This window comes from Epinephelus fuscoguttatus, linkage group LG12 (genome assembly GCF_011397635.1).
Source record: "Epinephelus fuscoguttatus linkage group LG12, E.fuscoguttatus.final_Chr_v1".
Taxonomy (NCBI): Eukaryota; Metazoa; Chordata; class Actinopteri; order Perciformes; family Serranidae; genus Epinephelus; species Epinephelus fuscoguttatus.
The window spans coordinates 15,647,928-15,664,806 of NC_064763.1; the positions used below are offsets into that span (position 1 = coordinate 15,647,928).

The 16,879-nt window shown below is 43.1% G+C and overlaps 1 protein-coding gene across 1 annotated transcript in view; it reads right to left on the bottom strand.

The window, feature by feature from the left end:
• vps37d (VPS37D subunit of ESCRT-I) overlaps positions 1-16,582 on the bottom strand; it is a 61,242-nt gene extending 44,660 nt beyond the window's left edge. Inside the window, exons 1-2 of the mRNA XM_049591270.1 lie at positions 16,365-16,582; positions 2,859-3,030 (exon numbers count right to left, since the gene is read on the bottom strand). Coding sequence (XP_049447227.1) covers positions 2,859-3,030; positions 16,365-16,496 — 304 coding nt within the window. The 5' untranslated portion in view covers positions 16,497-16,582. The remainder of the gene's footprint in view (positions 1-2,858; positions 3,031-16,364) is intronic.
• Positions 16,583-16,879: the final 297 nt, after the last annotated feature.

Here is a 16,879-nt window from a genome sequence, read left to right on the forward strand (position 1 = left end):
ATTGTGTAACTGCAAAGGGAAACATCGACTCTTTGATTCATAGTTAGTGACACCATATTTGACACTGTGTGCTGATGTTATAAATAGCACTGTGGCTGTGCCGAAAATATCTCAAAGTGATCTGATGCTGTCAACATTTGACCCATTATCCATTAATGTAAAAAATAGTCCTCAAGACAAAATAAAAACCATACATATTGCTGCCTTTTAGCAGTTAGTGTTTCATAGTGATTTATTTTACTTTTGAAAGAAGTAATAAAATGTTCAAACATAACATATCTGCAAAACATTATGAAAGATTTTTTTAGTTATGTTGAAGCACTTGAAGCTTTTAGTAAAGGTTTAGGAAAAGATCATGGTCTTGGTTTGATATTGTTAAGTTCAACAGTGGCTTGAAGCACAAAACTAGACATGTTTATTTCATTAAACATTAAACTTCACAAACATTATAAAAATTTAACCAAAATTATCTTTTCCCAAACACTAAAGTGCTTTTGTTGCCCGCACACCTGGGACTGTGGCAGAAAAATCCTGTGCTGTTTATACCCACTATGCTCCCGGAGCACCTCTCTTAAATATTAAAAAAAATGTCTCTGAAAATTATCCTGGCAACAAATACATTTACTTCAAAATCTATTTGCAAATTAGTAGTATACAGACTAGGAATGTCAACTAATGTCAATTAATATTCTTGACCTTTTACGAATGTTCGTTTATAGTTTAATTTGCACAAACACACACTCTGCTAATGGCTTGACAGCGACCTGCTGCGGCCAGCAGCGCCATGATGCAACTTCTCGGATGTGCCAACCAAAACCCTGCACATCTCAGCCACTGAGATACTTGCCATACTTGCCCAATAGCCAAAGACAGACAGTCAGAAACACAGCCTTTGATTGATCCATTAAACAGAAACATGGCCTCTGATTAGTCCATTAGTCAGAAACACAGTCTCTGATTGGTCCATTAAACAGAAACATAGCCTCTGATTAGTCCATTAGTCAGAAACCGTCTCAGATTAGTTCATTAGTCAGAAACACAGCATCTGATTGGTCCACAGAAACACAGCCTCTGATTGGTCCATTAGTCAGAAACACAGCCTCTGATTATTCCAAAGTCAGAAACACAGCTTTTGACATGTGATGTCAGATTTGTCATTATCAATTTATTTTACAAAGTCTCCAAAAAGACACCGAGGTTCAAGGCTGGATTACAACGTTTCTGAAAGGGACATGATCGCATCGGAGCCGTCATTGGAGCAACACATGATCAATGTTAGCTTCTGAGCAAAAATAACTCCACTTCAGCAACACATTTATTTTTCCACTTGCCCGATTGGACAACCGCTCAGTTTAAAAGTCAGTGTCGATGACTGGCAACTCGGCTAACAGCACAAACAAGCAGACAGACATAGATGCCAATAATGGTTGTGAAAAACTGTCTGTAGAAACACTCCAGAGAAACACTCAAGGTCTCAAATCCACACTCTGCCAGCTTTCTCTGGTCACAGATCCCCATCCTCTGAACAGCAGGATGTATTAAACAATGCAGCTGTCTGCCTTGATCCACTCCACAGTTTGTCTCTGCTGCGATTGCTCGTCTCAAAAGAAACCCTCCTCATTCATCTTTTTTCCTTTTTTCTTCCCTTGTTGCAACAAATGAGAATCAGATGTTTTGCAGAGGAAGGACGGACCCCCACCCATCCTGCTTCGCTGGGGAGGTGGGACAGCATCTGCGTAATGTGCACACACATTGACAGGAAGTTTAACATTCCACCCAACTTCCATCACTGGCCGGCAGCTGAGGCTGTTGCACAAAATCTGGCAACATCTCTTCATCACAGTAAACTAAGAACTGGGCCCGCTCCATAAAAGCTTACACTCGACTGTCATAAATAAGTAGCAGTTGACATTACCTCTGGAAATTAATGCAGCAGGATTTATGTTATCACCTGCTATTGGCTTGGCTCCGTACACTGTGAGGAATTTCTAAAGCTTGCCCATGAGGCTTAAAATTTAGGGCCTAGGCTTAAGAAGACATCCTCTGGTGCTGCCCTATAGCTGCCCCGTCAAAAAGCATGACTCGCCTAAACAAAGACAAGGCCCCTTTCACCCCGCAAATTCCTTGACAACTGCTGCAAGCTTCCTGCTGGCATTTGATATGCTCCATTTCGTTCCCATGACCAAAACTCCAGTCATGCTGAGGCTTTCTGTGAGCAGTTGAAGGCTCGTCTCACTGACGCTCTGAAGCTTTTCTGTACTGTGATGTGAAACGTCCCTTATTCTCCGCACTAGCGAGAGTGTCACAGCGAGTCAGAAGTGATTGAATTTTGCTTTCTATGCGCCTAAAGCGTGCAGTAAAGGCTGTGTGTCCTACGGCAATTACAAGGTAAGACAATGAGGAGCCACTGTGGGAGCTTGTGTATAATTAGCTTTAAACTAAAGTGGTTGGGACGCAACCTTTTCTTCAGTTTTCTGCGATGTCTTCTTTTGGTTTGTTTTCACTGAAGTCTACATAAAACCTTATGAGAGCTCTGCGGTCGTTTAAGTAAATAAGGACCACGACAACGGTCTGCTGTTTAAGGTCATAGAGAAAAAAAAAAAGGTCCTATCGCAAGAAAAATGGCTTTGAGGATGCAACTCTTCAGTGCTACACTTTGACTTAGAGAGGCCATATTTACCCATCCAGTGCTGGAATCTGAACCAGCGACCTTGTCATCACAACCACACTTCCCTTGACTTATGTCTCGACAGTGATCGTCCACTGGCACCCTATATGAAACCAGAAACACCCCCCTCACCACCCTACCCCAACCCCCCCTCCTCCTCTTTGTCTCTTCAGCGGTGGGTCAAACTCACCAAGCTGACTCTGTTTTTCCCAGCATGTGGTTGCCAGGTTGGACAGTTCCCGGTATTTCTCCGCCAGTTGGAGTTTGCCGTTATAAAGGCGGGGTCGTCGGGCGAGGCTCTCCTCGGCCAAGCTCCGATTGGTCGTCTGCAGTGTCTCTCTGTCCACTTGAAGGTCCTGAAACTGAACAGTAGTACAAAGTCAACAAATGCAAGATAAGTCTATCGTGCGTGACAGAGCTGTGTAGTTGTGCGTATGCTGCTGCTCTGAATTATGTACAGAATATTATGAAATTGTGTAAAACACAAGTGTATTAGGCAGAGATTTTATTTTGAAGTATATATGTTGACTCTTATGGGTGTCAATATGTTTTTATGGAAAATCCATACACTTTTATTCAATAATGTTCTGTGTTTTCATAGGAAATATAGCGTTTTCTTTAATTTTACAAACTGTGTGTGTGTTCACTTAACTTCCTCTTTTCAATCTGGAGTTTCCCTGGAAGATGTGCATCTTATTTGCTCTGGTTACATTCACTATTTTTGATTTATATTAGAGCTTCAACGATAAGTCGATGCACAGAAGATAAATCTGCAAGTATTTTGATGTTGGATCAAACATTTCAGGGTCCAGTTTGTAGGATTTGGCAGCATCCAACAGTGAGTTTGTGAGTGAGAGTACAAAGCATGTAGTAGAACTACAGTGGCCAACGCAAAAACACGAATGGCCCCATCTAAAGCCAGTGTGTGGTTTGTCCGTTCTAGGCTATTGTAGAGTAACATGGCGGACCCTGTGAGAGAAGGCCAAGCCCACAGGAACAGTGCTGGGCTTTAAAGCTAATTTAACGTAGAATTACAACTTCTCCGTCACGTGATGACACTGGGCCTGAAAAGACTTTTCCCATAGACTTTCGTTGTGAAAAAGACAACTGTAAATCAGTGGAAACATTTCTTTGGGTGTCACAACAATGTCCTGAAAATTATATCTTGATATTTTTCGGCTCTATACGCGATATATATCTTGATATCTTTAAATCTCCTAAAAAGCATTTCATTAATGCTAGGACTGGAAAACAAGAACGAACATAACATTTCTGACCAAATATCCTGTCTGATGCTACAAAGTTTTATGGATGACTTCTGTTGTTGTTGTTTAAGAAAAATATTAACACAATGAGATTCTTGATCAATAATCATCAATATTGTGGATAATGACTAAGTGGGTTAGGGCAATCGTTAAAACAAATAGAAAAGTCAGGTAAATTGATAAATTTACATCACTTAACTGTATTGGAGCCTTTAAAATACAGGGGAAAAAAACACCATTATCACCATATCAAAAATCTAAGACAATATATCTTGTATCTTAATAACAATATAATATCTTCATATTGTCCAGCCCTCATCACAACCCCTGAAAAATGACTAATTTCACTCGCACGATAACATTTCTTAAGTCTAGAAGAGACGCACAATCAAGTAATTTCATCTCCATTCCAGTTAGCAGAGGGCTATACCATAAGTTATCTAATGCACTCGCCCTAGTGGCCCCACAGTGCGGAAGATACGGGTAATTTCATTGCATGGAAATTTAGCTTTTTTGATTTCATGCGTCACTGAACAACTTTGATAGGAATGAAAGGGCCCTGCCTCCAACACTATATTCAGCTCTCTTTATACATACATGCAGAGGACCTGCTCCGTATCAGCTCATATAAGGTAACAAAAACACAACAATTGTTATTTTCAGGTGACTTTAAACTAGCAACAACATAGCTGTGAATGCAGTATACCAGTGCTGCTAATAGATGCCCAAAAATCCTACACACTGGACCTTTAAGTCATTTTTAAATAAATACTTAGATCAATAATATGGGGATTTGTTGCTTTGCTATATCTATATTATTGTACATGGAATACTCCGTATTTGGACTGTTGATTGGACAAAAGAGACATTTTGAGCTCTTGTACATTGTGATGGACAATTTTTCCACTTTCTTCTGACATCTTGAAGACTAATTGACTCTGTTCATGGTGTTACAGAGGTGCAGAGGGCGTTTATGCAGCAGGAACCCTGTGAATGTTTGTTTCTCTACAATTGCAGGAAAGTTATGTGGGTGCCTTGCAATAAATTGCTGAAAGACGGCCCCAGTGGTTCTTGTTTCCTATACAACAGAGTTAGACTCCAGCTGCATGAACTCAGGCACCCTGAATCACCCCAGAGCGGGGAGGAAATCACGGCTGGACTGAGATAGCGGTTTGAATCACTGTTTGAGGCAGACTACTTTATCTTCTGCTGCTGACAAATGGAGGTTGCACAGGACACTGAATCACCCGAAGGTGAAGTGTACCTGCTGAAGGGAAGAGGGTCAAGCAGTCACATTTTCAAGACAGAACAACCCTGGAGATTATACTGATGTCCTTCCAGTCAGAGGCATGCTTCTTAAACCATCAACAGCATCAATGGACAAACCAGACTTCTACTTCAGCAGAGCCCAAACAGACAATGATCAGAAGGAGGAAGCTGCGACAACTGCACAAGTTAACACCAGACATCAATCTGTAAAGTAGGTCGTTTATTTATGACTTACAAATAGCCATTTTTAGTCGAAATCAAAGCATTTTGGAATGAAACCCTTTGAGCATTTGAGTTGGCTGAGCTTGAAAATTATGCTTTTTGGAAAGCGAGTTTTGGAAGCCAGAACTGTCAACGCTAAGGCAATGACTCTGACATATCAGTCACAGGAGTCACCTTTCTGCACAACGGGGACTTTTACTGTTGATAGTTTCTCTACATTTTGCTGGTGATACTTCTGGACTATTACTTAAAGCTTTGGTAGAGAGTATAATGTGGTTTCAACAGGCAAAAATCCCATAATATACTTTGAGCATATCGCAGTTTAAGTGGACCGAATGAAAATATTGACAAAGCATTGCAGAGACAGATAGAAATGTTGCTAATAATTTAGCCTTCTGCTAATCGGAGTGTAAGGTTTACAACTACAGCTTCAAGTTGACGTTTATGTAGCTGGGGTGGCAGTAGTTCAGTTCATAGGGAGCATAGAGTGGTAGCTGGAGAGGTGCCAGCTCGCTTCCTGGGCACTAGGTGTTTGTGCAGGTGTGTGTATTTCGGGCCTGTGTGTATATGACAACAGAGTGAAAAAAATTAATTTCCCCTAGAGAATTAATAATAAAGTATTAAAAAAGTATATCAACCTTTAACTGGAGACTCAAATCACAGTGTATCCTCTGCTCCACGTTGCTACAGACCACTTCACGAAGAGAAGAGTGGGCAGCAGCTCCGCAGACGGACCCCCAGTCAGCAGCTACAGCAACCCAGGTCCCGCCAGCGCAAACCCCAGCTCCGAGGGACCAGACAGCCCCGACTCCCTGCTGGATCAGCAAACTTTCTGCTGCTGCTGTTACACTTAGATTAGATACAGCACTGTTGCTGGCCATCAGCCTGCTGCGACACCCAGTGCTAGTGCTAATTTAAGCCACTTCAGATGCGACTGAGGGTCCATTTCCACTTTCCTTCCAAGGAAGCAGTCTACAGCTGCAGGGAGCAAGGTAAAGGGATGGTGGGGTGGATAGCAGCTAATTCTTGTCTCATTTGTGGTCTGATAAACAGAGAAAGAGGGAGAGCAGGGCAAGGAGGGGCTGAGGGAATGAGCTGCACCCAACTGTACAATGAAACACTATAAAATAAATCAATGCATGTGAGACAATGGGTTACTGTATGAAGCACAGGCTTAGGACTGAGAGGAGAGTGAGGCGAGCTGCAGGAGGAGGGTGTATTTTCAATTTTTTTTCCAGATTTCTGCCTACACTGGCTTAAAGTAGGATCTAAAATACAGGCTTTTACTCATGTCAGTATTTTTACATTGTTATGCTGATACTTTTACTCAAATAAAAGATTTGAGTGCCTCTTCCATCACTGTAATACAGGCCTTTACAGTGTGATGTAGCTGCACTGGTGCTTAATAAGTCTAATATATATTTCATAAAAATGTGACATTGGGATTCAAAGGTCACAATACAGGATGTTTATGGCCTCAACGTGCTGCTGGGGAAGAGAGAGATGGTGGTCTGGGTATACGTAAATGGGGGGAGGGGTCACTGTCACTAGACCATAAGAAAGCTATAAATAATTCAGATGAATGCCACTCCCTCAAGTCTTGCCAAACAATACTGCCACTGCAGCACTGTGAAGGAACAGTCGGTGTCTCAAACACTGTCTCAAAGCCACTTTGTGAGCTTCACACTCCAAATATCTGAATCTGTTTGACTATCACATCAAGTCGCAGCATTCCTGTGATTCTGCCCAGCCGGATACTTTTCCTGCTCAATTGCTTTCTTTGAACAGTCAGTCACTTAGAGCCTGAAGGCCATTTCATTGGGTCCAGCGCTGTACAGGGCATCTGTCTCACATTTTACGGGTCATCAAAAGGATGTATGAGTCCCAAGTTTAGAGGAATTTGCAGAATGTGCCCTGCAGTCAAAAGAAGGTCTGTCTGAGAGCAGCGAGAGATACCACAGATCTGATGTTCATTCTGAAAAATGTTCCTGCGAGAATAAAGATAACACAGCTTGCTTCAGATCTACAGCCCAATCATATGTCCTTAAACAGGAGTCAAAACGGACGCTCCATTTCCTGCTTTGGTTCGTCCATCCCGTTTATCAAACAACTGCTGCTGCAGTCTTTGGGGAGTGAGTGTTTTTTGTGTTTTGATACACAGGCTGTAAAGCTAGGCTGTCACACTGTTTACCGACTCTGACAAATGACACTCGGGGAGCACTTAAGTGTTTGGAGTTCTGGACCGGAGACGGCAAGGAGCAGCCGCACCACTGTTGTTTTCTGCGGTTCAACATGTCTGACCACATGAAATACAGTAAATAGGTGTTACTCTTTTATCTGAAATGAGGCTCAAGCTTAATTAAGCTTCTGCAGTCCAAAGCCATCAATTTAACATTCAGGCTGAGATGAAATTGACGGGGTGCTGAAGTCTTTTCCATGAAAGAGAATTCTTCATGTAACGCCAGGCCAAGTAGAAATAAAGGGCCAGCTTGATAAGTCTCTCTTTGCACCATGTGGGATGAGTTTAAAGCAGCTGTAATTCATATATTTTATTAAAATAACAGATCTGTAACGTGCAAGTTCTGATAAACCCACTCTGCACTACCTGCTCAGCATTAAACAACAGACACTCAGAGTTAGTGACTACTTAATGAGCTTCATGGTGCATTTAGTAGATATTTTTCTCAGGAGTTGGTCGAGACCAAGAGTGAATATCAGACTTTAAATCACCAAGTTGACAGAAACACAACTCAGGATAAACGCTAATGTTGCTCTGTGTCTGCTGGAGGGGTAAATAGGCAACCACTTGCTAATACATCCATCCATCCACCCATTTTCTGTAACGCTTATAAACCTCTTAAGTGCCACGAGGGGGCGGGGGGTTCTGGAGCCTATCCCAGCTGACACTGGATGAGAGACGGGGTACACCCTGGACAGGTTGCCAGAATATCACAGGGCTGACACATAAGCCCCTTTTACACTGCCTGTTCAAGTTATTTTGCCTCGCTGTTTTGTTTGTTTTTTTAATAAAAAGGTACAGCCACAGAATGGGAGGACAGAGATGGGGCAACAAGCTGTCTTGCCTTTATGCCGACAGTGAAGGTAGTAACAGTGCTGAATCAATGTGTGTGTAAAGGCCCTGACACACCAAGCCAATGGTCAGTAGTAAGTCAATGTTGAGCCGTCGGTGGGTGGCTGTCGCCGTAGTTGGTGTGGTGTGTCCCACACTCTTGGTTTTGTTTCGGACGATTCAGTATGTTGAATTGCTGTCAGAGACAGAAGTGAGGGGTGGTATACCCTGGACAGGTCGCCAGGGTGCCTCGCTGTTCTTTATAAAAGGCACAGTGACAGAATGGGGGGACGTTTGTCTCGCATGCAGTGGAGGGAGCAACAGCAGTGAATCAACATCTGTGTAAAGGCCCCGACACACCAAGTCAAAGGTCAGCCACCGGTCAATGTTGGACTGTTGGTGGGCATCTTTTGCCCTCGTCTTTGCGGTGTGGCACTCATTGACCTCTGTTCGCCCTTGTCAGCTTTTGTTCGGCCAATTCAGCATGTTGAATCGGCGTTAGAGATGGTGGAGCACTTTGATGAATAAAAATCACTCTAATTGGCTGTTCAGCTCAGCGCACGAGAAGAGAAACAGAACTGCGGAAAGTAAACAAACAGCCAAAGTCAAGAGGTAACATGACCAAAACAAATTTGCTATATGAGGTAAAATTATTTTTGGTGATGGTTTGTGTTATTGATCAAAGGCGCGGGGCAAATATGCTTTATTCTTTCAACACTGGAATGCATTGGTAATGTGCTATCTAGCTTCATGACGTTCTTCCGGTTTCCCTTTTTGAATGATGAATACAGAGTACCGCCGTCTGCTGGTGTGGAGAGTAATTTGTTCTCATGCAAGTGCAAAACTTGCTGCTACTTGACCTTCAGCTGTACTCTTTGCAGTGGCCATGTGCAACTTTAAGGCTGAGACACAGGCGTAGTGAGGTGACACGACAGTCGGCTTTTGTCGCCACTAGTCCTTTGTTATCGGTTTGGTGTGTCTGAGCCTTAAAAGGGACAGCTGGCAGGACAGGACCATGGACAGGACGGGTGTGATGTTTTGACGATGTATTTGACAAGCCCTTAAGTGCGAATTCAAAGAAGACAAACAGCAACTGAAAATATCTGCAAACTGGGGAGTCGATGAGGTCAGGAAGCTCCTTACCCTCCAAGCAGAGGGCAAGATCAACCCCTATATAACAGGGACAGTAAATAATTGTCACTGCAATGTTCGGCCATTGTTATTGTTAGCAAGCGCTGCCAGACAGCAACAGTTAGATGTCAAAATAGAGGCTGATGTTGTTGTCAGACCCTTCACGCCAGCATGCTGTCTAAAACAACACACTGGGGCGGCATGATGTCGCCATTGTTTGGTTCTGAGTAAAAAAAGCAAACATAACAAAGGGTCTTGGTGCCAGCTCTGGAGACAGACCACCATTCATGCTTACATTCACCAGTCATCAGTTAACCTAGCCTGTATATCTTTGGACTGTGGGAGGAAGCCTGGAAAAAACCTGGACAACCAACGCATGCTCTCCTCATTTATCTCTAAATATTCCCTTTAATGCTGTCTACACACAAGCAGCTGCTCAATGACTTTTCCTTGACAAAATAGTCTTAAAAGGATTCATTTTGATTTTAATCTGGAACTATCTGATCAGAGAATAAATAAATGAAATTTCAAATCTGACCAGGCTTTCAAGATCATTTTTTTGTATGTTTACTAAGTGCTGCAGACACATTTAGGTCTGTATCAAAAACATTTTGAGGTTTGATACCGCACTGGGCAATTTGATGGGGTACAAAGGGGGACGAGGGGGGATGGCATCTAGGCTGGTGCCGTTTTGAAAATTTTCCAACCGGTTTGATTTAAAGCCAAATGTCTAACCAAACCAATATATCGAATTATATACCTAATTTTACCACTGGGGGTCGCATTTGAGCTATTTTTCCCAATAAAAGCCCATTATAGGTGTAATAGGTGGCCACTAGGCGGCAGTAATGCTGTATTAACCACCAATACACACAAGAAGACGACGCAGAAGGACACCAAGGAACCTTCCTCCAACTCTGCTCTCTCAGTGGAGACACGGCGGTTGGGAGGGCCGAGCGAGAGGACGTTCCTGTAGTAGTTCCAGCCCCCCAAATAGTACCAGGAACTTCTTCAGTGGAAACGGGTTACTAGGGCAACAAACTGAATGACTGCTGACTCCCTCGCACTTTTTCCAGCCCCAATGAAATTTGATCTCTCGCAGCAACAGCAGACAGCTGAGCAGAGCGGAGCTGCGGAGTCCCTCTGAAGCCTCTGAGACAAACTAAACAAAACACTTGTAGGCTCCTCCACTTCATTTATAAACAAACGCAAACCTTAATAAGTTGTCATAATGCATGTTACAATGCAAGATAAGTTGAATATAGTCCCTTGACACCCCGCCGATGTGAAAAGCTTTTTTTTCTCCTCCGATTTATATGGTTGATGTGAATTAAACCGGGTGGAGCTCTTAAACCGGACCGAACCAGTTAAACCAGAAATCCTAACGGCATCCCCCTTTTAAGCCTGCCATCCCTCTCCATTGCCCAGGTTTGGACCCATCTGGAGCCAGACCTATAATCAGTAAATTGTTGAGAATTATTCAATTTTAACGTGGCACTTCTCATTTAGCCAGCGCCAAAATTGTAGCACTGGTTTAGCAACCAATTGCATGCGTTAAATCATCTCACACGAGGCTACTAAGCCAATCAAATCTGGGCATTTCAATGAACACTGCAACTCAAGTGAGTGACATACACACACAGAAGCCCTTTTTACACTGCCTGTTCAAGGCGGGAATTTCACACCATTATTGTACCTTGCCATTTCGTAGAAAAGGTATAATCAGGGAATGGGGGGACAGAGTTGTTTTGCCTTTAAGCCAGCATCGGAGGTAGTAACAACGCCGAAACAATGGACAACTTGACAGATCAGAAAGAAAGAAAAAGACTCGCAACACTGTAGCTGCTCCCAATAAAAAAAAATATATATATATATATATACTTTATCCTATCATCAAAGTATAAAAGGACAATGTTTCGAGCCTACCGGCTCTTCATCAGGTCACTCATGTTGAGACATCTCAGCTGGTCACATTTATAAAATTAGCAGGTACTGCAATGTTCTGCAATGCGAGTTTTTTGTGTTTTCCCTACATAGGCCAGTCTACAGGGGCACTTAAGTAAATAAATGACGTTAGTAGTAGAGCATGTTATTTTTCCTTTTATTCTGATGGTTCTTCCACTAATATGATGGTTAAAATGAGTCATTTCGGGGGTGACATTGCATTGTGTGCAAGAACTGCACCTGAAATTACCCTGGAAACTGTCCAGGAATGTGACTGATTTTTTAGGTTTGTGATCTGAATTAACCACCCTGTCACCTATGTTAGGGGCTCGCCTGTACACCATCTGTGGTGGAGATTTAAATACCTTATCCAGAGATGGATCAGCGCCCAGGACATGCCAGTGTTTTTTGATGATATTTTCAATTTCTTTCGCTTGTGTAGAGTAATGTAAAATGCAATGTATGGGGTTCTTATTAGGTTTTTTGGCAGTTGGTTTGAGACAATCCTCCTGTGTTTTTTTGGAATATATATCCTCTGCCTTTTTAATGGCAGTATCTTTTTTAGTTTTTGTTTTAAACATGTGCTCTGTTCTTCATATGCCTCATCTGACAGATCTTGACAGATCCCCAAAAGTGAAGCCAAAACATCTGGATCACCCCCTGGTGGCAGGCTGTAGTACAGGTCATAAAGCCCGCCTACACCATGTGAGTGGTGGGACATGGGCCAAACTAAAAACTCAAAGTACAACTAAATGTTTTACCAAAGATGGTGTGTGTCATTTCAGGTAGCTGTTATCACACTGTTGTATGTTCAAGTGTTAAGTTTGAACTCAACATGGCAAAGATGGCAACTGCGCAGTCTCTGGTTGCAAATGACGTCACCGGCATAAGATGGCAGCGGCCGTATCGGGATATTTTGGCTTCATTTTTGTGCAGTGAGGGTAAGTGCAGACACATCATACATCTTTGTGTACAGTCTGTGACCATGGGCAGCACGGGTGTGACATTTTGATGACGTTTTATGTGTGTGAGCCATTGCGGGTTATTTAAAAAATAGCTAGCAGCAGTTAGCAGCTAACCCAAAGAAGAACAGCATCCAAAAATGTCCGCAAATTGGGAAAACAATGAAGTCCAGGAGCTCCTTGCCCTCCGAGCAGAGGACGAGATCATTCGCTATATAACAAGGGATGGCAAATGACTGTTAATGCTATGTCAATGCCACTGTTATTATTAATAGAGCACTGTGGACACGTATATGTCACACTAGAGACTGATACTGCTGTGTTAAATGTCATGCCCTTCACGCCTCTTTTGCTTCCATGATGCCGGCATGCTGTTTAAAATCATCACACATTGGAGCAGAAAGATGCTGCCATTGTTTGGTTCTGTGCAAAAATGCAAAGGCAGCATAAAGAAGGGACTTCGTAGTCATCCTATAGGGCAACCTCTGTGTTCAAAGGGCCAGAGAGACAAGAGACAGTCTGAGAAATAAATGAGTCAGAGACAAGTGTTTTCACGTGGCATCCCTCTGTTAAAGGAGCTATATGTAAGAAATCTAAAGCAAATAGTCGTAAAATCCTCCTATGTCACAGAGACTAAGAAATAATGTTAATATAACATACTGATCTCACCGACAACAATAGTACAGCCAGAATATTCGCATTTTTAAAAAAAAAATTTTACGGTCTGCAAATCATGTTTATGTTTTGAATTTGTGTTTTGGCCTGTTGCGCCACCCACCGCCGTCTACCAGTCACGCAGTCAGTAGAGTCTCAGCATCAGTTACAGTTACGACTGAGCTACAATGGCTGACGGTGCGACTAAACCCAAACGACCGTTATGATTCCCAAAAATGTCAAGACAAAACTTGAGGCAAAGCGAGGGTCTATATAGGAGATGCTTTTGAGCGGTGGAAACGGTTGACAGCGGAGAAGAATTTGAAATCAGATATCTAAGTGGCTACTCTTCTCCTCGACAGGTAAGCTTTAGCCAAAGTTGGCTAACTCGCATCATAGCTAGACGGGGATGGACATTTCGAATACTTTCAACTGTTATTCATTTTCAATCATACATTGTAGGCCATGTGCAGGTGGGTCATCGACCCAACTGATTTTTTTGAGAAACTAACATTAGCAGCATGGCAAGCAGCATTAGCAGTGTCCTGGTACATAGCATTAGCAGCCGGCTCCTCCTCAGCTGTAGCAGAGAAGCCGGACCTGCTCGAACAGTCCGCTGGAAAACCAAAGATCAAGGACGCGGCCATGGCAGCCGCCCGTGGGCAAACAAATCACCCCCAATTTCCACCAGATGCATGTTGGTTGCGTCTCTGCTCCAGTACGGCAGCGGAGCTGACAGGGTTCAATTCTAGTCAATGTGTGTGTTTCCACCAGCTGAGGTTGTGCTGCGTTCCGGCTCCGTCTCAGCTGCGACATTCCGGAGTCCTCTGCAACAGATACGCAGGACTTCTATTTATGCCGGACGCCGGAGCACAACGCAACAATTCAGCACAGAGCAGCAACCTCGAATCTGTAGGGGAGGGGGGACGGACACGACTCGCGGCAGTATTTTGAATTTAACTGCAGTAACCGTTTTGGCCACATTCTTAAATACAGCGCCTTTAACAATTAACAGATTGCCTACTGGACACTGCACTTGTGATTAAGTGACTTTTTTTTTCTTTTTTTTTTACCTCAGTTTGCTGATGTGTGTCTCAAAATGACATCCAAAGCCTTAACAAAGCCTTATGCTGCCTGATGTTTCAGATAGTTGCACTGGGAATATTATGACATGACATATAACTCGCTGTGTGTGGAAATTATTAATAAGAATATGAAGAATGCTTCACCAATAAGGCTGTAGCATTCATGATTATGAATCATCGTGAATGATTAAACCCAGTGGTTTACATAACATTCATTATTAGCATGAGATTAATGAATTATGCTGTCGCCAAGAGCTCATATGGGGAGGAGAGATGTGAAACCAGCCAGCCATGATACATGTAATATATGCTTTGATATTTTCTGTGTATAATACAAGACTGGGAGACAGACTACTTATAGGATAAATGTCCTCTGCACAAACACAAGCTCTGTATTATTAGTAAATGACAGACAAATGGGAGCCTGAGTAAATAGTTGCTAAAACACCCCGAAGCTCTCTGGACCGTGGCTCTGAGTCACCCTGCTCTGCTCCCAGAGGGGGTAGTATTCTATGACCTCTTGGTGAGAGTCTACCACTGTGGCTCCATCATCCCAATTCATTCACAGAGCCAGGTTTCAAATGTCACATCCTGGGCGCCAAGAACTGGGCAAATGAGTAATGTCTCTCTTTGTTTTCTAAGCAAAATCACATTCAGCTTTTGGCGTCTTAATAAATCAGGAAAGAAGAGTGTGGTGGAGGACAGCGATGCAAATGTGCTTTTCAAAGTGGGGGTCCAAGCAACAGGAATAGTTGAATTTATTAATTATTTAGCTCCTTGGATGCACAATCACAATGAGAACATGTATGACAACGATTATCCCACCCTGATTATGTTTCACTGCACACACTGTTGTTATCACTCCACCCATAGCTGTGAAAGCAATGCAATTCTATAGCCTCTTGAAGCCTGACTGAGAGTCTTTTCTGTTTGAGCACCCCCTCCAAGGTAAACCTCATCAAAATGGGGCCCATGAAAAAGTTTTGGAACCACTGATGCACCTTGGATCTGTGTGCGTGTGTATGTGTGTGTGTGTGTGTGTGTGTGTGTGTGTGTGTGCGCGCGCGCGCGAGAGAGAGAGCGTGTTTGTGCGTGCGTGCGTGCGTGTGTGAGAGAGACTGTGTTTGTGCGTGCGTGCGTGCGTGCGTGTTTGTGTGAGAGACAGAATAGAGGGATTCCGTATAGCTTCATGTCAGGAAGGTCATCATGTAGCCCCGAAACGTGCCTCTCTGACATGGAGAGTAAGGCACGTGGAACTCTATTAAAAATCTGTCATTTTTAATTTGTCGTGTTTATACTCAAAGCTACACTCGCGAAATAATAGGTCTTAAGAAGTTTTCTGATTGTCAAGAGACCACTGTTCAATTCGGCATAAGTCCAATACATCAAGAAGAAACCTACTGCAGTGAAAGTAGACTTTTATTGAGGATTAACTCTGCTCGCCAGTCCGTCTTTTGAGCGAAGAGGACTGAGGACGACCAGTTGAAAAAGTTAAAATTGTATTAAAATAAGACGTACTATGATTATTAAAGTGATGCCGAATTGAAAAGTACGCTATAAGGACTAGAATGATTTCTTAAGTCATCTTCTATCTAAGGTGCAAGTCCTCCAGCGGTTGAAGAAACTCCTAAATGCCAAATTTTTAAAGGGGGTTCGGCGCAAGGTCTCAAGCCAGTGCCACATAACGGCGCGTATGGGGTCTTCAACACCTCGATATGATGCTTCCTGCACGATAAAATGCTTGTGAAATAAATCAGTCACTTGAACAGATCAAATAAATGACGTTAACTTAATCTGTGTTTGATTTTCGCTTCAGTAACTAATAATTCACCACAAATATTAGGAGACCGGGGTTCATGGAAACGAAATTGGAAATCCGACCACTCGCCACGCAGACAATCGATGAGCCATGTAAAGCGGATTTGCGTTACACACCACACACCAAATGACATTAACGCCAATTTTTCATCGGTGAAAAAAAGGCAGAGTGTGAAAATGTCTGAAACCGCGACGTTAATGGAGAAATAAGAGGTTTAAAACAGCGCAAATTCCTCACGGCACTTTGGTTCAGCGGGGGAACAGAGGATACCTTACCTTCTCATTGAGTCGAAGGATTTGGTCCATTTTGTCGTCGTTTTGTAAAAGCTCCCTCAGCTCACTTGTGCTTAAAGCCCTGTAGCCGTCAGGACAAGAGTTGGACTCCTTCAGACCGGACATTTTATTCATTCAAAATGCGGCTGGAGACGGTTTAGGAAACATAAAGTCTGCACAGCGGTTACATCTCGCTCACATTGGAATGCGATGCGATCAGCCCGCATGCAGCGTCAAGACAGAGACCGTCACACTTCCTGTCGGCTCCTTCAAAATAAAACACGTTTCCCGCCTCGAGGCTCTCGAGTATGCGGAGGAGTTTGTGCAGCAGTGAGCCCCCTCAGTGTTAATGATACACAGGGCCGGATTATTGGACAATGGGCCCCTGGGCGCATATATGTGAAAGGCCCCTCCACCTCCTCTACACAGGAGGAAGACACACAGAATGTGAGGTGGTTTTGAGTCTCCTTGTAGACGTCACGTATGGTTTTGTCATTTTGTGTCTCTTTGCTCATCCT